The sequence below is a fragment of the Delphinus delphis genome, chromosome 3 (assembly GCF_949987515.2).
Source record: "Delphinus delphis chromosome 3, mDelDel1.2, whole genome shotgun sequence".
NCBI lineage: Eukaryota > Metazoa > Chordata > Mammalia > Artiodactyla > Delphinidae > Delphinus > Delphinus delphis.
In genome coordinates, this window is record NC_082685.1 from 59,206,064 (window position 1) to 59,226,564 (window position 20,501).

Consider the following 20,501-nt stretch of genomic DNA (forward strand, 5'->3'; position numbering starts at 1 on the left):
CCAAGCAGTGAGCTTAAAAAATAAAATTACTTTCAAAAAAAGCTTACATGAAGCCTGTAATTAACTTGCTTTTGAATTTGATGTTTTTCAGCTTGACAAAGTTCTGTTTAAATTAATTCATTCTTGGTTTTTTTTTCCCTTTGAAAAACCTTTTCGTAAAAATTATTGAAAAAATTAATTGGACATGTATCCTGTGCCAGTTGACACTTGATTGGTTTTTGTAGGTGGGCAGGAAAGATGAAATTAACCTCCTGTGGGTATCTGCTCTGTGTTAGGCATAGTCTCTTGGGTTTTTTTTGTTTTTATTTTGCGGTACGCGGGCCTCTCACTGTTGCGGTCTCTCCCGTTGCGGAGCACAGGCTCCGGACGCGCAGGCTCAGCGGCCATGGCTCACGGGCCCAGCCGCTCCACGGCATGTGGGATCTTCCCGGACCGGGGCACAAACCCATGTCCCCTGCATCGGCAGGCGGACTCTCAACCACTGCGCCACCAGGGAAGCCCTAGTCTCTTGTCTGAGTCCACATGAGTCCTGCAGGTATTATGGTAGAAGAGGTAGAGGGGACGCAGGGCTTCGGCATCTTGTGGGGAGTGATGCGTCCTATCTTCAAGCATGCGCTGGGAAAGAGAGGAACTTGGAGCGCAGTTTCCAGAAATCATTAGCGCCTTGACAAGGAAGCTTCTACCCCTGGTAACGGTTATCATGAACTCTCAGCCCTCTCTCCCTACCTCCTCACCTGCACAATTTCCCTGCACCTTATTAAAGGGCCTCTCAAACGCCACTTATTTTTCTGATCTCCTATCATTTCCTCTAGAAAGTGGAGCCGCACAGCCCTGCCCAGTACAGGTGTGGGTGCCTTTCAGTCACCACGAGCCTCGGGGCTGCTGGGAGAAGCGTATTTGAGAGGCAGTATTTACATGGAGGTGGCACGCTCCTTTACCATCCTCATCCCCTTTCAATTCCAGTACTGCTGTTTTTCAAAAACAAGATGCGTCCTGGTGATTAAATAAACGATGACAGCTTGATTTGTTACTGTTTTGTTGTGCTGTGAAGTTCATTTACTCTAAATAATTCCCATGCATGTTTGAAGTATTCAGACCCTGGTAATTAATTTTTAGCAGACTTGATTTCTATATGCAAATCGTTAAATACGTGTATGAAGTTAAATAGCTGATGATTTTTATTTATTAGTATTTCTGGTTGGAGTTTTTTTTTTGTTTTTTAAGAAACGTTAGCCTTAAGAATTGGAGGAGGGTGATCTATAGTATTAGCCTAATGGTAGGGTGACAGATGTAGCAAGCTTGCAGAAAAAAAATTGACAGCCACTGGTCAGGTGACTCCTTTGGGGGGTTGCTGCATTTTAGAGGGGGTGGGCAGAGGGCACAACTGCCCAGGGTTGGCATCCCCACCTTCCGGGGAGCACTGGGGCCGTGTATGGTGCATCGGGGCATCCTGTGTGGCCCAGACAGCCAGACCCCCTGGCTTCCCTTTACCTTTACTCCTTAAGTCTCAGCCTGCCCTGAAGGCCTCTCAGGAGCATGGCACATCTGGGCTCCATACTTGGTGTAAGGTGGGACCCCACATCCACCTTTTAAAGGAGACTCTAGGTGATTTTCATGCTGCTGGTGTATCGTGGTGGAGTTTGGGTTCTGGAGTCAACCGACCAGATGTCACATACCGTCCGCCCCTCTCATCTTCTTTGTACAATGGGCACAGGAATGGCAGCCGCCGCCTTGGGTGTTTGCGAGAATTAAGTGCGGTAATCCAGTTAGAGGGCTTCGTTCACTGCCTGCATGTCAAAAGCACTGGACACGTGTGAGTTATTGTTCTGGTTATTTCGGAGGCTTACTGTTCACTCTGCGAACAAAAGCCAGGCACACAACAAATAACAAACACCTATGAGGTGCTTCACATGTTTCAGGTCTGTTCTCAGCACTTACAATGATGCATTCATTTCATCCTCTTGATAACCAAAAGTGATAGTAGGGACTGCTATCATCCCATTTCACAGAAGAGAAAATTGAGGTATAGAAGGTCAGGAAGCAGTGAAGGCAGAATTCACCTTGATCACTGGGCTCCTCCTTGCTGTGCTCACTGACTTACTCTCCTTGAGATTGCACTGCCCCTTGAGGCCATCTGGATCCCAGTGTGGACATTGCATGTCTGTGAAGTTGGCTGCAAAAGCAAGAAGAAGCTCAAATTTGGCAATAAATCTTGTCATTTGGTCCTGCAGATTTTGAGACCCTAGGCCAGCCTGGTGTTTGCCATCTCTGAGATCTACTCAGTGAAAATCCCAAGCGTTCTACAGCGCTTGACACCTGTCAGGAAATGCCTCACTTGGTACCTGTGGCCCAGGCTGCCGGGGATGTCTTCATCCTGTGGTGGCCAGAAGTGTGAGAAGGGGCAGTGAAGGGCCAGCATGGTCATCCTCAGCAGCCATCTGATCGTCATTCATTGTTAGCTCGGTGCTGCTTGAGTCCTGGAAAGCAAGTCACAGCTGGCTGGACTGCTGCCCTGGGGTGAAGGTGGAGGGCAAAGCACAAGGAGAAGGCCACTGGCCTGAGACGCACCAGCCTCCTGGCTTCTCGTGAGGACGTCTCAGGAGGAAAGAGAGCTCCACCTGGGACCAGGAAGTTCCCGCTGCAAGCTTCTGAAAGGCCCAGCCTCGGAGGGCTCTGAGGGCAGACACAGGCCCCCAGCCACTCACTTCCCAGAGGCGAAGCCCTTAGCTTAGGAGCTCGGAGTGAGCACCCTGTCCCTGGGGCTTTAGCCTCTCTCTCTTGCAGCCCATCTCCTGCTGCTAAGCCCCAGGCAGCCAGGCACATCCGCTGGGGAGTAGGCTCTGCCAGGTGACTCCCCTGGGACCATGGCCTGGGTCTCGTTGCTCACCTGACCGGCCTGAGAATACACCCTGGTTTCTGTTTGCGGAGGCTGAAGCTGCCTCAGTGGAGGGAGCCGCCCTGAGCGGTTCAAGCCCCAGAAAGAAATACCTTCGGGTGTAGTGTGTTCAGGTCCCTTGAGGAATTCCCAGCAGCCGTGGGAAGAAAATGGCATTGCGATTCTGGGCCTGGGTGGTTTGACGGGAATCCTGACTTCCTCTAAGTGCGGGGGGATCATGATTGCTGGGGGGCCCAGGGTCTGATGGGAGTCCTCCCATTTCTTGTAGCAGTTGTCCCTGCTTGGGACGCCGATTTGTTTAACTGACGTTTGCGTGGGGAGCGTGACCTCGCCTGGCTGTGGAGAGCAGTTACGACAGGCTGGCCACCTGATCGGCTTTAGGACGCAGAGCTGGGAGATGGCACCGTTGTTTTTGTTTTGCAGAGGATTTCCTGTGGCCTCTTGTCTGCCCTGATGAGCGTGTACACCTCAGCCTGTGGAGTGTTGCTTAGCCAGGGGCCCGCTGCCCTGCCTGTTCTAGGAAATGCTGCAGGGTATGATCTGCTGGCTTTGGAGACCCTTCTACAGTGACTTGGTCGAATCAACCCCCGGCCTCATTATTTCCACCCACAAAGCCCACTTTCTAGTCAGACTAAATATCTTAGGATTGCCCAGCCACGCCTGTCTACCTTGGAGTGTGCTGGCCACCCTGCCTAGATTGCCTGTTCTAGCTTTGCTTTCTAAAATCCTGCCCATCCCTTAAGATCCAATTCACATATTAATGCCTCATTAATCCTTGCCCCAGAAATTGATCTCTCTTTTTCTCTCAACCTCTATTATCATGTTATATGCCTGTCATGGCCCTTATCTGATTCTCCCTTGCACAATAAATATTTATGTGTCAGCCTTCCCCCCCCGCCCCCGTTTATGTCATAAGTTTGTGTGACTCAAAACTGTCTTGTTCATCCTGAAGTTCTTCACAAAACTTAAAGTGGCTTCTCTGTGCTCACAGTCCGTGTGGATGGAACTGAAGCCAAAAAACTCCGTCCTCTGGGACTTTCTATTGTAGGAAATAAGTAAAATTGGGCACAAAGTCATAAAAAGCAATAGCAGACAAATACGCGAAGAGGGAAATGTGGCTTTTGGTCCGCTGAGCATACAAGATTCTAAAGGAGTTTTAAAAGTAGTTCCTGGCCAAGATGAAGACACTGAAACTCCCCAAAGCACAAAAGAATCACTCTCCTGATGTTGAAGAAAACCACGTGGAATAGACACAGAATTCCACCCCCCACCCCCGTGTGGGTTTTCATTCCAATCCCGGCCAGCCTAAGTAAACAGTGCAGGGTGCAAACACATGGTCTGTTTATTTCCCTCTTGTTTATTTGAGTAGAAATAGAAATTAGATTTCCCTGGAGGTCCTAACTCCTCTTTTCATGTTCTTTTTGCCTCAGCTCTGGACCCATCCAAAGACCCCTGCCTAAAGGTGAAATGCAGCCCTCACAAGGTGTGTGTGACCCAGGACTACCAGACTGCCCTGTGTGTCAGCCGTAAGCACCTGCTCCCCAGGTAAGCCGCAGGCTGTGAGGTCCTCTCCAGCCAGCAGATCTGGGGTACCTGATCTCTGGGGGACAAGGGAGAGAGGGGGAGCAGGTGTTTGTATCTGTGTCTTATATGGTATGTGGTGTAAGAACTCTTGCTGTGGTATGAATCTCAGTTCTCAAACACATATTTGCAAAGAGAGTTAATATCTTAGTTTCCTTTGAATCAACTTTATTTGACTCTGAGTCCTCATCTGAGCAGATGAACAGAAAATCCCTTCCTGGTGATTATGGTGGCCCTTCCTCCTCCTGGGGTGACCTCAGGATCCAGGAAGCTTCTAGCTAAGAAAACAGGGGCTGTACCTTTAGTCTTCTGGTTGCCACTGACATCCTCCCTACGATAATCCTTGGAGGTTCCTTGAGGTTGGCGGGGCTGGGGGTTGTCTGCTTCCATGTTCCATGGGGCGTGGGTGTCTTTGTCAGGCCGAGAGTACTGGTGTGGGGTTCTGCTGCCTCAAGACCACTAGGCCACCATTCCTTCTGAGAGTGTGTCTTTCTATTTCTCCAGCCCAGGGGAAGTCTCTCCCCTCCTCTTCAGGGTTGTTAAAGCCTTTGTCCCTTACTCCCCACCCATTCCCAGCATTCAGTGGGCTTAGGCTTTTACAGATGACAGAAGGAGCCTTTGAATTCAGGCTACATCTGCCTTCAGTCCTGCAGAAATACGTAAAGCAAGAACACACACACACACACACACACACACACACACAGCCCCCCAATAGGCTTGCTTTTTTCTTTTTTTTTTTTTAACATCTTTATTGGAGTATAATTGCTTTACAATGGTGTGTTGGTTTCTGCATTATAACAAAGTGAATCAGTTATACATATACATATATCCTCATATCTCTTCCCTCTTTCGTCTCCCTCCCACCCTCCCTATCCCACCCCTCTAGGTGGTCACAAAGCCCCGAGCTGATCTCCCTGTGCTATGCGGCTGCCTCCCACTAGCTATCTATTTTACATTTGGTAGTGTATATATGTCCATGCCACTGTCTCACTTCATCCCAGCTTACCCTTCCCCGTCCCCGTGTCCTCAAGTCTATTCTCTACGTCTGTGTCTTTATTCCTGTCCTGCCCCTAGGTTCTTCAGAACCATTTTTTTTTTATTCCATATATATGTGTTAGCATATGGTATTTGTTTTTCTCTTTCTGACGTACTTCACTCTGTATGACAGACTCTAGGTCCATCCACCTCACTACAAATAACTCAATTTCATTTCTTCTTATGGCTGAGTAATATTCCATTGTATATATGTGCCACATCTTCTTTATGCAGTCATTAGTCGATGGACATTTAGGTTGCTTCCATGTCCTAGCTATTGTAAATAATGCTGCAATGAACATTGTGGTACATGACTCTTTTTGAATTATGGTTTTCTAAGGGTATATACCCAGTAGTGGGATTGCTGGGTCATATGGTAGTTCTACTTTTAGTTTTTTAAGGAACCTCGATATTGTTCTCCATAGTGGTGGTATCAATTTACATTCCCACCAACAGTGCAAGAGGGTTCCCTTTTCTTCACACCCTCTCCAGCATTTATAGTTTGTAGATTTTTTTTTTTTTTTTTTGGTACACGGGCCTCTCACTGTTATGGCCTCTCCCATTGCGGAGTTTAGGCTCTGGACGCGCGGGCTCAGCAACCATGGCTCACGGGCCCAGCCTCTCCGCGGCATGTGGGATCTTCCCGGACTGGGGCACGAACCCGTGTCTCCTGCATCGGCAGGTGGACTCTCAACCACTGCGCCACCAGGGAAGCCCTGTTTTTAGATTTTTTGATGATGGCCATTCTGACTGGTGTGAGGTGATACCTCATTGTAGTTTTGATTTGCATTTCTTTAATGATTAGTCATGTTGAGCATCCTTTCATGTGTTTTCAGGCAATCTGTATATGTTCTTTGGAAAAATGTCTATTTAGGTCTTCTGCCCATTTTTGGATTGGGCTGTTTGTTTTTTTGATATTGAGCTGCATGAGCTGCTTGTAAATTTTGGTGATTAATACTCTGTCTGTTGCTTCATTTGCAAATATTTTCTCCCATTCTGAGGGTTGTCTTTTCCTCTTGTTTATGGTTTCCTTTGCTGTGTGAAAGCTTTTACATTTCATTAGGTCCCATTTGTTTATTTTTGTTTTTATTTCCATTACTCTGAAGAGGTGGGTCAAAAAGGATCTTGCTGTGATTTATGTCATAGAATGTCTGCCTAAGTTTTCCTCTAAGAGTTCTATAGTGTCTGGCCTTATATTTAGGTCATTAATCCATTTTGAGTTTATTTTCGTGTATGGTGTTAGGGAGTGTTCTAATTTCATTCTTTTAAATGCAGCTGTCCAGTTCCGCCAGCACCACTTATTGAAGAGGCTGTCTTTTCTCCATTGTATATTCTTGCCTCCTTTATCAAAAATAAGGTGACCATACACGCATGGGTTTATCTCTGGGCTTTCTATCCTGTCCCACTGATCCATATTTCTGTTTTCATGCCAGTACCATACTGTCTTGATTACTGTAGCTTTGTAGTATAGTCTGAAGTCAGGAAGCCTGATTCCTCCAGCTCTGTTTTTCGTTCTCAAGATTGCTTTGGCTATTCAAGGTCTTTTGTGTTCTCATACAAATTGTGCAATTTTTTGTTCTAGTTCTGTGAAAAATGCCATTGGTAGTTTGATAGGGATTGCATTGCATCTGTAGATTGCTTTGGGTAGTATAGTCATTTTCACAGTGTTGATTCTTCCAATCCAAGAACATGGTATATCTCTCCATCTATTTGTATCATATTTAATTACTTTCATCAGTGTCATAGTTTTCTGCATACAGGTCTTTTGTCTCCTTAGGTAGGTTTATTCCTAGGTATTTTATTCATTTTGTTGCAGTGGTAAATGGGAGTGTTTCCTTAATTTCTCTTTCAGAGTTTTCATCTTTAGTGTATAGGAATGCAAGATATTTCTGTGCATTAATTTTGTATCCTGCTGCTTTACCAAATTCATTGATTAGCTCTAGTAGTTTTCTGGTAGCATATTTAGGATGCCCTAAGTATAGTATCATGTCATCTGCAAACAGTGACAGCTTTACTTCTTCTTTTCCAATTTGGATTCCTTTTATTCCCTTTTCTTCTCTGATTGCTATGGCTAAAACTTCCAAAACTGTGTTGAATAATAGTGGTGAGAGTGGGCAACCTTGTCTTGTTCCTGATCTTAGTGCAAATGGTTTCAGTTTTTCATCATTGAGAATGATGTTGGCTGTGGGTTTGTCATATATGGCCTTTATTATGTTGAAGTAAGCTCCCTCTCTGCCTACTTTCTGGAGGGTTTTTATCATAAATGGGTGTTGAATTTTGTTGAAAGCTTTTTCTCCATCTGTTGATATGATCATGTGGTTTTCATCCTTCAATTTGTTAATATGGTGTATCACATTGATTGATTTGCATATATTGAAGAATCCTTGAAATCCTCGGATAAACCCCACTCGAGCATGGTGTGTGATCCGTTTAATGTGCTGTTGGATTCTGTTTGCTAGTGTTTTGTTGAGGATTTTTGCATCTATGTTCATCAGTGATATTTACCTGTAGTTTTCTTTCTTTGTGACATCTTTGTCTGGTTTTGGTATCAGGGTGATCGTGGCCTCATAGAATGAGTTTGGGAGTGTTCCTCCCTCTGGTATATTTTGGAAGAGTTTGAGAAGGGTAGGTGTTAGCTCTTCTCTAAATGTTTGATAGAATTCTCCTGTGAAGCCATCTGGTCCTGGGCTTTTGTGTGTTGGAAGATTTTTAATTACAGTCTCAATTTCAGTGCTTGAGATTGGTCTGTATATATTTTCTATTTCTTCCTGGTGCAGTCTCAGAAGGTTGTGCTTTCCTAAGAATGTGTCCATTTCTTCCAGGTTGTCCATTTTATGGCATATAGTTGCTTGTAGGAATCTCTCATGATCCTTTGTATTTCTGCAGTGTCAGTTGTTAATTCTCCTTTTTCATTTCTAATTCTGTTGATTTGAGTCTTCTCCCTTTTTTTCTTGGTGAGTCTGGCTAATGGTTTATCAATTTTGTTTATCTTCTCAAAGAACCAGCTTTTAGTTTTATTGATCTTTGCTGTTGTTTCATTCATTTCTTTTTCATTTATTTCTGATCTGATATTTATGATTTCTTTCCTTCTGCTAACTTTTTGGGGGTTTTTTGTTCTTCTTTCTCTAATTGCTTTAGGTGTAAGTTTAGGTTGTTTATTTGAGATGTTTCTTGTTTTTTGTGGTAGGATTGTACTGGTATAATTTTCTCCATCGAAATTGAATGAGATGCTTGCTGGGTAGAGTAATGTTGGTTGTAGGTTTTTCCCTTTCATCACTTTAAATATGTTCTACCACTCCCTTCTGGCTCGCAGAGTTTCTGCTGAAAGATCAGCTGTTAAGCTTATGTGGATTCGCTTGTATATTATTTGTTGCTTTTCCCTTGCTGCTTTTAATATTTTTTCTTTGTATTTAATTTTTGATAGTTTGATTAATATGTGTCTTGGCGTGTTTCTCCTTGGATTTATCCTCTACAGGACTCTCTGTGCTTCCTGGACTTGATTATTTCCTTTCCCATATTAGAGAAGTTTTCAACTATAATCTCTTCAAATATTTTCTTAGTCCCTTTCTTTTTCTCTTGTTCTTTTGGGACCCTTATCAATTGGAATGTTGGTGCATTTAATGTTGTCCCAGAGGTCTCTAAGACTGTCCTCAATTCTTTTCATTCTTTTTTCTTTATTCTGCTCTGCAGTAGTTTTTTCCACTATTTTGTCTTCCAGGTCAGTTATCCGTTCTTCTGCCTCAGTTATTCTGCTATTGATTCCTTTTAGAGAATATTTAATGTAATTTATTGTGTTGTTCATCATTGTTTGTTTGCTCTTTAGTTCTTTGAGGTCCTTGTTTAACGTTTCTTGTATTTTCTCCATTCTATTTCCAAGATTTTGGATCATCTTTACTATCATTTTTCTGAATTCTTTTTCAGGTAGACTGCCTGTTTCCTCTTCAGTTGTTTGTTCTGGTGGGTTTTTGCCTTGCTCCTTCATCTGCTGTGTGTTCCTCTGTCTTCTCATTTTGCTTAACTTACTGTGTTTGGGGTCTCCTTTTCACAGGCTGCAGGTTCGTAGTTCCCATTTTTTTTGTTGTCTGCCCCCAGTTGCTAAGTTTGTTTCAATGGGTTGTGTAGGCTTCCTGGTGGAGGGGACTTGTGCCTCTGTTCTGGTGGATTAGGCTGGATCTTGTGTTTCTGGTGGGCACTACCACATACGGTGGTGTGTTTTGGGGTGTGTGTGACCTTGTTATGATTTTAGGCAGCCTCTCTGCTAATGCATGGGGTTGTGTTCTTGTCTTGCTAGTTGTTTGGCATAGGGTGTCCAGTACTGTAGCTTGCTGGTTGTTGAGTGGAGCTGGGTCTTAGCATTGAGATGGAGATCTCTGGGAGAGCTTTTACCTTTTGATATTATGCTGAGCTGGGAGGTTTCTGGTGGACCAGTGTCCTGAACTCAGCTCTCCCACCTTAAAGGCACAGGCCTGACACCCGGCCGGAGCACCAAGACCGTGTTAGCTGCGTGGTTCCCCACCCCTCCTCGAAGCTCCTTTTGAATTTGCTCACGCTTCTTTTTTGGAGAGTCCTGGACTCTAGGCTTGCTTTAAGAATGGAGTTGGGTGGGGTGGGGGTGGGAGAAAGGTGATTTTAGTGTCATTTTCGCCCTTCTCCCTTTACTACCTGTACGATGGAGAGGTGTTGCGATGGGCATTAGAGTTACACACACTTAGATCTGGCGACTTTCTCTGCTATTCACCTGCACTGCACCATAACCTTAGGCAAAGAAAGCAGCCTTTCTGGAAGTCAATTCCCACTGAAATCTGCCTCCCTATAACTTGTTCTTTGGTTCCAGTTTGATCCTGGGACCATGCAGAATGGGTGCTGTCCCACCTCTTAGTTCTTTATTTTATTTTATTTTATTTTAAATAAATTTATTTATTTATTTATTTTTGGTTCTGTTGGGTCTTTGTTGCTGCATGCGGGCTTTTCTCTAGTTGCATCAGGTGGGAGCTACTCTTCATTGTGGTGCGCGGGCTTCTCATTGTGGCGGCTTCTCTTGTTGTGGAGCACAGGCTCTAAGCGTGCGGGCTTCAGCAGTTGTGGCACGTGGGCTCGGTAGTTGTGGCTCGCAGGTTCTAGCGTGCAGTGCAGTAGTTGTGGTGCACAGGCTTAGCTGCTCCACAGCATGTGGGATCTTCCCGGACCAGGGCTTGAACCCGCGTCCCCTGCATTGGCAGGCAGATTCTTAACCACTGCGCCACCAGGGAAGTCCCAACCACCTCTTAGTTCTTGACGTCTGAGCAGTTCTTGCCCGTTTGGCTGCCCCTCTTGGGACACACTTTAATATACCTCAGTCCTGTCCATGGTTTCCACAGAACGTGTGTGGGGAGCTCCCATTCTTGACATTGTTGTCCAGCAGAGAATCAGCACCCGGGGAGTAGCCTGACAGCGTGGAACAGAGCCCCTGCCTACTCTGCCCCTGCAAACCTGACACTGCAGCAGCAGACCTAGTCTCTGTGGTCACCTAAACATAGTCAAGCTTTGTCTCCATAAAAATGAGATTCGAGGTATTGTAATGTGCTTTGCTCTTCCCCCAGGCTGGAGTGTTCTCCCTGGAAGCTAAGATAGATCTCGCCCCTGAAACCTAGCATATGCCAGGCATTGTGCTCAGAACCTGCATCCTTGAATTCCTTCATCCATTTTGCCAAGTTGGTACTTATTTTTGTCTTCATTCTAAAAGTGAGAGAACTGAGGCAGAGAGAGGAGTCAGTCATTTGCTTGTATATCTAGTAAGTGGCAGCCATGATTCAAACCCAGGACCGTCGAGCTCCAAAGCTTATGTTTTTTGTCAGTACCATGTTTTGGCCTCGTCGTTCTATCCATTCATTCCTTGTCATTTAACAAAAAGGTACTGAGTACCTACTATGTGCCAGGCCTGTGTTAGGCCCTGAGGCTACAGAGGTAAACAAGAGACCCTATTCCTACCCTCAAGAAAAATCAAGTTCACTGCAGAGTGGGATGTGCAAAACATTTTTTGTTGTTGTCGTTATTCAAAAATACTTTTAAGGCATGCATACTCTGAAAAAACTCTCCTAGATTCTCCTGCCACACATGACTTCTTCCTTCTCTGAAGGAGGGAAGATGTGGCCTCTTTTGCAGCATACCTCTTTTGCACATACTCTTTGGAAAAGTGCTGTATTGTTCAGCCATGTGGTTTTGTGTGTGTGTGTGTGTGTGTGTGTGTGTGTGTGTATAACACGGATAGTCCATTGCCTGTTTCCTCCTAGAATTAAGTCCCAGACAAGAGATTTTTATTTATAAGCTCAAATCTGTTTGAGACAGAGGCAGCAACCTCACTGGTATTTGGGCATATCCAGGTGTCAGTGGTGTTTCTCTGGGCATGCCTTGTTTCTGTGTTGGAAGCACCACCACTTTTTTGCTTGTGTTGGAAGCGTAATTCTCATCTCCTGCATCTCCTGGTGGCCACAGAGTTACAGTGGTTAAGAGCATAGATTTGGGAATGGCAGCATTCTAAGCTCATTTCCGGGCTGGCTACTTTCTAGCTATGTGACCTTGGCAAGTTACTTGACCTTTTTGAATCTGGGCTTCCTTAGCTGTAAAATGGATTTAATGAAAGCACTTACCCCTTTCCTCTTTACCATTTGCTGGGATACATCCATTAGTAATCCTTGCAGAGAGGGTTTACCAGTGGTTAAGCTTTGCTAATCCTTTGCTTAGGACGTTTTGTGTGTATTTCATTTTGTGAGAGGTCAGTAAGATGGAGGGGTGTAAGGTACGTAGTCCAATGTCACATAATGACAACCAGCCTTACAATTACTAAAACAATTATGGTAAGAGGTATATTATTGTCTGATTCATTCTGGAAGGTCAGCCAGAAAACCCTCAATTTGCATGCTCCTGAGAAAAAGTAGCTCACTCCAGGGGCCCTGCCCACTTTCTTGTTCTGCCCTTTGGAGTTTCTTCCCGAGGAAGCCTGCTGCCCGCTTTGTGATTCACAGCACGTGAGGACTTGGAAGAAGATGACATTCCTGATGATAGGTACCCTTCATTCACTGGAAAAACAGCCCAAAGAGGAGGCTTTAACTGAGGGGCATGCCCACTCTGTCATCAGGATTTGGGCGGTGGCCTGCACCGGCGAGAGGCTCTACAATGGTGGTGGCTGTAGTTGTGGGTCTAGCCTTCTCCCTCCCTCCGTCTGGGAGGCCGAATTACTCAGCCCGTACCAGCCCAGTGCACACCTCTTCTTAGAGTCCTGGACCCCTTCCCAGATGAAACATCTGTCCTTCCTCATTATACTTTAGGGGTCGCCTGTGACCAGGGAGGCCATGTTGACGATTCTATTTATTCATCCATCAGGGAAGTAATGTTTCTCTCTGTGAAACATCTGCAAGCAATCCCATCAGCCAGTCTGGCCTCTGCAGCAGCTCGAGAGGTAAATCCTGCCCGCCGGACAGTCAGGAGCGCACACACGTGGAGAGGCAGCGGGGTCGGCCTGGGGCTGCTCGTGCGGCTACAGATTTGGGCTGTCTTTGCAAGCGGACTGAGACAGGAGGACAGTAAGCGCATCCGTGGGAGAATTTCATTAGCTTTCTTCGCCCTCGGAGGTGGAGTGAGTGGAGAAGCGGTTTGACACGTGGGTCTGTGGCTACACAGTGTCAGGGCGGCTGGACAAGCAACTTCATTGGGGGACCACGTGGGGCACCTCCCCCCAAGCCCTGCTGGAACGCTTCCCCTTTATTAGAATGGCATTTGGGTTTGTAGCTGGTTTCACTGAGAGGCTTCAGCTGAACTCACATTCCCTTTGGAGGATTCTCTTTGGACGTTCTCTGTTTCATCTTTTCCTGCTGTTGAGCAGTATTGAGCAGGGTTGGGAGAGGGTAAATTCTTGGAAGCTTGTTCGTCTTTTAGGTGCTCCAAGGGGGCCATTTATACACTTAAGAGCAGTGTGAAGGCAACCTGGAGTCACGAAGCCTTCTCTCAAATGACTTTTTCTTAATATTCTAATTTATTGTTGATATCAGAGTAGTTGATGCTCGTTACAGAAAACACTGAGAGTGTAGACAAGCAAAAAGAAACAGGAAATAGGCGATGGTCGCGTAATCTAAAAGCAGGAATTAAAATATTCCAGCACAGGCTTCCCTGGTGGTGCCGTGGTTGAGAGTCCGCCTGCCGATGCAGGGGACGCGGGTTCGTGCCCCGGTCTGGGAAGATCCCACATGCAGCAGAGCGGCTAGGCCCGTGAGCCATGGCCGCTGAGCCTGCTCATCCGGAGCCTGTGCTCCGCAACAGGAAAGGCCACAACAGTGAGAGGCCCGAGTACCAAAAAAAAAAAAAAAAAAAAAAACCAAAAGTAAAAACTTTGATCTTCAAAAGACACTGTTAGACTAATAAAAGGACAGGCCACACTGGGAGAAAATATTTGCAAAACATATGCCCAACAAAAGGTTTGTTTCTAGAATATGTAATGAAAGCATATGTCTATATAAAGACTCACTCACAAATGTTCATAGCAGCTTTACTTGTAATAACTGGAGGCTGGAAACAACCCAAATGTCCATCAACAGGTGAACAGATAGCAAGTTGTGGCATATTCATTGCAATGGATTAATACTCAACAGTTAAAAAAGAATAAGCTATTGATACATGCTGTAACATGGACGAATCTTATAATAATTATGCTGAGTGAAAGAAGACAAAAATGTATATTGTATGAGTTTCATTTACATGAAATTTTAGTAGGTATAAGCTAACCTATGGTGACAGAAAACAGATCTTTGTCTCGGGGAGCAGGTCATTGGGGTGCCTGAGCATTCTTTAATGCTTGATATTACAAAATGGACCTTGGGGTAACAGTTAAGTCAGACTCTGCTCTTAGATGCCAAAGGTCCTATTGGCAAATGGCTTTGTTTGGGGAAGAAGAGTTTTTAATGCAGCAATGTGTTACTCTTTCTGACTTAAGTTTTAAAAATATTCTCTTAGCTCTTCTTAAAGAAAATACCCTCTTAGGGAGTGATTTATGGAAAAAATGGACAGAAGCTCACACTACCTGCAGAGGGATCTGCTCTTAGGAATTCGCTGCCGGTGGGATGGCTCGTTCTGATTTATTGTTCTGGGTGGGCGAGAGATGGGGAGGGCTTCTCCCTACAGAGCGCTGAACATCGATTTTACCTCTCTGTTGCCATTGATTTTCATTTGGAGAATGGAAAATTGAAGCATTTGTTTTAAGCCTTCCAGATAAGCTACATTCTCAAATTCTGCATGTGCATTGTGACTGGGAGGAAAGGATGTCAGGATGGGACTTTCGGTGTCTGAGTGTGCCCTTGGAAGCCTTCTGGGAGCAGTGGGAACTAATCTGTTTTTAAATAAGGAGCCAACAGCTGGTCTTCCCAATGGGCCAGGCCTTCTAACGTAATGGCCCTTTATCTCTACTTCCTAATTATCTGGAATAACAACGAATTCTCTGCACCAGTGAAGAATTCAGATCCAGTTGAGGCTGGCAGTGCAGTAGACCAGTCGGAGAGCTCTCAGTCTTTTATGTGAACATGAAAAAAGGAATCAAAGTGTCTGAGGTCAGAGAGAATTACATCACAGAATGTGCCTCAAATACGAAACTCTCAGAGGATATTTGAAAGGATGACGGTATTTCATCTCAGTTTTGTTTTACAACAAAGCACTGCCTCCTGCTACAGAGGCTTTGAACAGGTCGATTATACACATACGCCTGTCTCAGTTTGGGAGACACACGGCCACGTGGAAGGTGGGTGAGTCCTAGGCTTTCTGGTGCTTCGCAATTCAAGGCGTTGTTTCCAATTATTGTGATAATGCGCACATCCCTTGCTACGATTTTATATGTGTATAGCTCATCCCCTTTCTCCGAGGGGCCTTTGAATTGCCTTGCGTTCTGTGTTAACCTCGAGGGATCTTCGTCTGCCGTCTTCTCTGGATAACGTGCTAATGAGGGCTTGGTGCTATTTCTAGGCTATTTGTGGAATTAGTGCAGCTGAGTTTTCAGTTTGGGCCAACTTCTGAGTCAGTCACCTTTCTAAACAGAGAAACCACCACTGTGGTCTGTTGTATTGCAAATACCTACCACTGGGCACTGAGGGAAACATAGGGAGGGTGGTTGGTTCCAGAGCTGCCACTCACTGACCACCTACCATGTTAGGCTCACTTAGCAGAAGCATCCTTGCTGATTTCCCACAGCAGTCTGTAGGTCTGTATTATGATCCCCATTTTACAGATGGGACTACTGAGGTTCCATAAGGAATTCCCTTGGTTGCACAGGGCCGTAAGGGGTAGGTTTGGAACCAGGATGGAGGGATGCCATACAGCCTCCTCTGCTGCAGAGCTATGGGTATGAGCTCTCCCTGGCTGCTTTTGCCTGCAGTGCTGCACCAGCCCACCAGCCAATCTGTTCCTGATCCTAGATGCCCGTGACACATAGGCCTGGGACCGTCTCTCCTAAGTCTTGCCCCTCACAGAGCGATTGGTGAGGGCCCGGGTATTAACCCCATTTCTTCCTTTCTGTGCCAAAAGCAATAATTCCGGATGCACTATTTCCCTTTGTGGTTTTTCCAAAAGCAGTCATTCAAACCACATGTCACTTAAACATAGAGATGTTTAATTACTTTAAACCGCAGCCATTTTTTTTTTTTTTTTTTTAAAGAACAGAAGGACTCTATGCCTCTGCCCGTGAGGACCCAGCTGCTTCTGAGGCCTTCACTGAGCAAGGTTTCACAGCTCAAGCAAGCCAGTTACCTACTCTCTGCCTTTATTTTCCTCTCTGAAGCTGAGGGTGTTGATTAGACGAGTTGAGGACCAAAGCAGCAGAGAGTAGAAAACAATTCATAATGGAGGTGTGAATAACTGTGTGGAATTTGTAGTCCCCTGGAGCAGGGGAGAGGAGTGAGAGGCAGATCTTGCATTGGAAGGCAAATTCACTAGGCAAGTTTTATAAATGCATTTAAAATATATTAAAATCACGACTGCCAGTGAAATGTCCCAGACTCATATCTTGCCCTGCCTTGGTTTCCTTTCATTTTTTTTTTTTTAATACCACGCTTCCGGTGCCAAAGCAGTGTTACGTCTGAAGACGAGAGTGGATGAGGGCAGGGTTACCTGGCGAGGCCTCCTGGTCTGTCTCGTGGCCTTCTGCCTGGCTGGGCAGTTTCTGGGTGAGTCTCTCTAGGATCAGAGCCTCTGCCCTGCTAGCATCCTCTCCAGCATCCTCCGCCAGTCTGCCATCTCTGCCTCCTGGGCTGTGCTGCTGGAGCGGGGCCTCCTTCCAGAGGGGGCAGTTCCGTTTCTAATGGACCCCAAAGCACTGGGTCCTTGTCTTTTTTTTTTTTTTTTTTTGGACCAGGTACTATCTGGAGGAGATGGAGAATGTTTTGTCGTGGAATTCTCAGAAGCTGCTTGTGCCCAGATGCAAAGCCGCTGGAGGGCTAGTGAGCCAAGCATCTGTGGAGATGGGAGTGGCTGTGACAGGGACTGATCGAACGCCGCTCCCATTTCCTCGCCGTCTCTGTTAGAAAGCATTGAGTGTACCACCCTGCTCTGTGGTTCTGCCCCAGATCACTGGGCTGCAGTTGCTGTGCTTCCTGGTGCCCCTGCATGTTAAGGAATGCACGGAGTGGCATGTTTTATGCATCAAATTGAAATGGATTAGAAAGAGGAGGTTAAGGGGGGTGTGCAGGTTTTGGAGAGGTCATTGTGAGGCATGATTTCCACCAGGGCTCAAGGCTTGCTGGGTGGCGCACAGGTGGGAATCGTTTTATGAGCACACCTGCCCTTAAACATAAGGAAGCAGACAAGCTCCAGCCCCCCTGCAACTCCCCAAAGTTGTGTGTTGCCTGCACATTCTGGGCCACTTTCCAGGATCCAGGGAGAGCAGTGTCCTGGTGTCCAGGGGAGCAAGGCCGGTGTGGCCTCGGGACACATCATCTTCTTTTGCAGAAGTGATCTGATTGATTTTTCCCCTTTCACTTACTTCTGTTTTAATTTTCTTAAACTTCTTTCCTTCACCTTTGTTATTAATAAATCTACTGTGGCTTGCTTGCTGCTCTGCCGAAACTCATCAAGATCCCAACTCACAGTTTCCAGTTTAGACATTTTGCATCAGATTAATTCAACCAATGAACCGTGAAAGACATTCTTGATGGATATCAGGCGCCAGAGTAGGGCCTATCTGGGGCACCGACCATGAGGGTTCTGGGGCCAGAAAATGGACTCGGGATGATTTAGATGGGCATCCGAGGCTATCTTTAGGTGTACTTTTTTTTTAAATAGCATGTTCTCAAGCTAATATCCTGTCTTTAATGTCCCTCACAGAGGGGATGGGCAGCCGGCAAGGCCTTCCATGAATAGAGGGACAGGAGAGATGAAAGTTAATTAGTCTGGGGACCTTGGTACCTTTCCAAGGTGCACTCTTAAGTGATGTTGTTCATGGGTACACACTGAAATGAATGTGGCTGTCTTACTGAAGAGTGAAAGGCCCCTCTTCCGGACTGTCTTTTCCATGGTCCCGCTGCAGCCGGGTTGCTGGGGTGTCCTGCTTCCCATTTACCTGACATGAGAGAGGAGGCTCTGGCTCAAACCTCCATGGCTATGAGGATTCCCAAGTGGAGGGCAAAGCGTCGGGGCTCCCCTCCGGCCTGGAACTAGTGTCCTCTTGGCGGGTACCAGGGAGGCCATCTGTGAAGGTGATGGTGATGAAGGGCTTTTGGGCTTGAGTCCATCCTGTCATCACATTGGCAAGACTGGTTCTCAGAAAGGGGCTCCCATGCACTGCTGATGTTGGGTTAAATGTCATTCATTCAGACTCCACGAAGTTGGGGTCTGCGATCATTTCTTAAACAAGTGTTTATGGTGCTTTCCACTTGCCAGACACTGCTGTGTGTTTGGAATTCTGTGATGAATGGACACAGTCTACCCTTGTGGAGATTAAAGTCTGTTGGAAAAGACGGGTATAAAGAAAGTATCATACAAATTGTGCTATGCGTTAAGTAGGATAAGAGCAGGATGCCATAGAGAGGGTCACTTTAGGTTGGTTGAAGGGGGTAAAAGGTGCCAGGTGGGGAGAAGGTACAGAGTAAGGAGAAGTGGTTTTTTTTTTTTTTAATCTTTATTGGAGTATACGTGCTTCACGATACTGTGTTAGTTTCTGTTGCACAGCAAAGTGAATCAGCCATATGGATACACACGTCGCCATATCCCCTCCCTCTTGAGCCTCCCTCCTATCCCACCCCTCTAGGTCATCGCCAAGCACCGAGCTGATCTCCCTGTGCTATGCTGCTGCTTCCCACCAGCCGACTATTTTACGTTCGGTAGTGCGTATACGGTGGATGCTACTCTCACTTCGCCCTCCCACCCCATGTCCTCAAGTCCATCTCCTATGTCTGCCTCTTTATTCCTGCTCTCCAACTAGGTTCATCAGAACCTTTTTTTTTTTTTAGATTCCACATATATGCGTTAGCATATGGTATTTGTTTTTCTCTTTCTGTCTTACTTCACTCTGTGTGACAGACTCTAGGTCCATCCACCTCACTACAAATAACTCAATTTCGTTTCTTTTTATGGCTGAGTAATATTCCATTGTATATATGTGCCACATCTTCTTTATCCATTCATCTGTCTATGGACATTTAGGTTGCTTCCATGTCCTGGCTATTGTAAATAGAGCTGCGATAAACAGTGTGGTACATGACTCTTTTTGAATTATGGTTTTCTCAGGATATATGCCCAGTAGTGGGGTTGCTGGGTCGTATGGTAGTTCTATTTTTAGTTTTTTAAGGAACCTTAATACTGTTCTCCATAGTGGCGGTATCAGTTTACATTCCCACCAACAGTGCCATCTGGGGAGAAGGTACAGAGTAGGGAGAAGTGTTCTTGGAGCTGGGGAACAGCCTTTGCAAAGGCCCTGGTTCAGGGAAGGGAAAGGGCCTTGGTGTCCTAAAGGAAGTGAGAGGAGAGAGGCCTGAGCTGCAGAAAGGCAATGATGGAGGGGACCTGGCTGCATGAGGTCAGAGAGGGAGGCAGGGCCCAACCCTACAGAGTCTTGAAGGCCACGGACGGGGTCGGCTCTCAGGCCAGGTGTGAAAGGAAGTTTTATGTGGCTTTAAGCCAGAGAGTGACATAAAAGTGTGGCTTAGGATGGACTGAATTTTTTTATTACTTTTGGATTATAGTTTATTGCAAAAGCTTTTAAGAAAGCATCAGAATAAAATAATTGTCCATGAATTGAAGAAGATTTAAAATGACCACTGTTAAAGATCTGGTAAGAATTTTTTATAATATAATCGACAAGAAAATGTGGACCGAATTTTCTTGAATTCTTTTTCTTAAAACCAGATTGTGTGCTATGTGAGAGGAGCTGGAGGACTCTGGGTGTGAGTGTGTGTGTGTGCACGCGCACGCACGTTCACACACGTTCACGCACACATGCGCTCACAGGACCATCCTAAAGCTCCCCTCATTGGAGCTGGCAGCCTAGTAGAGGGGACTAGGGACACAGGTGCCTACAGTCTAGGCTAGGAAGTCAAAAGTCCCGTAAACTAAAGTTAAAACTCCAAGAAGGCAGCAGCCACTTCCCCCTGTAGTTGGGGCTGGGCCATGGGTAGAAGGCAGGGAAGGGGCAGCATGGACCAGTGGTATTTACTAGTATCCCTAGTAGTTTAAGAGCATGTAAGGACTCTGGCTCAGACGCTGTGTGACTTGCTCAATCCTGCCCAGCCTTTATGTGGCAGAGATGGGGGACCAGGGCAAGGCTGCCCGAAGCCCGTCTTCTGTGTAAGGGCCACTTTGCCTTCCAGACACTTTCCTACATGGAATCTGCATTTTCTTATCAGAGGATGACTTTAAAGTAATGCTGGAACACAGTAGGTGTCCAGTGAAAGGTAGTCTCCTATCTGAGCCTCCAGTCGCTCAAGGAACCATCAGGTGGGGTGATGATCCTTGCCAGCTCACGTGAGCTCACATCTAGTGAGTT

General features: G+C 45.9%; 1 protein-coding gene across 1 annotated transcript in view; it reads left to right on the top strand.

Moving 5' to 3' along the window:
- SPOCK1 (SPARC (osteonectin), cwcv and kazal like domains proteoglycan 1) overlaps nt 1-20,501 on the top strand; it is a 550,417-nt gene that overhangs the window by 373,683 nt on the left and 156,233 nt on the right. Inside the window, exon 4 of the mRNA XM_060008793.1 lies at nt 4,327-4,441. Coding sequence (XP_059864776.1) covers nt 4,327-4,441 — 115 coding nt within the window. The remainder of the gene's footprint in view (nt 1-4,326; nt 4,442-20,501) is intronic.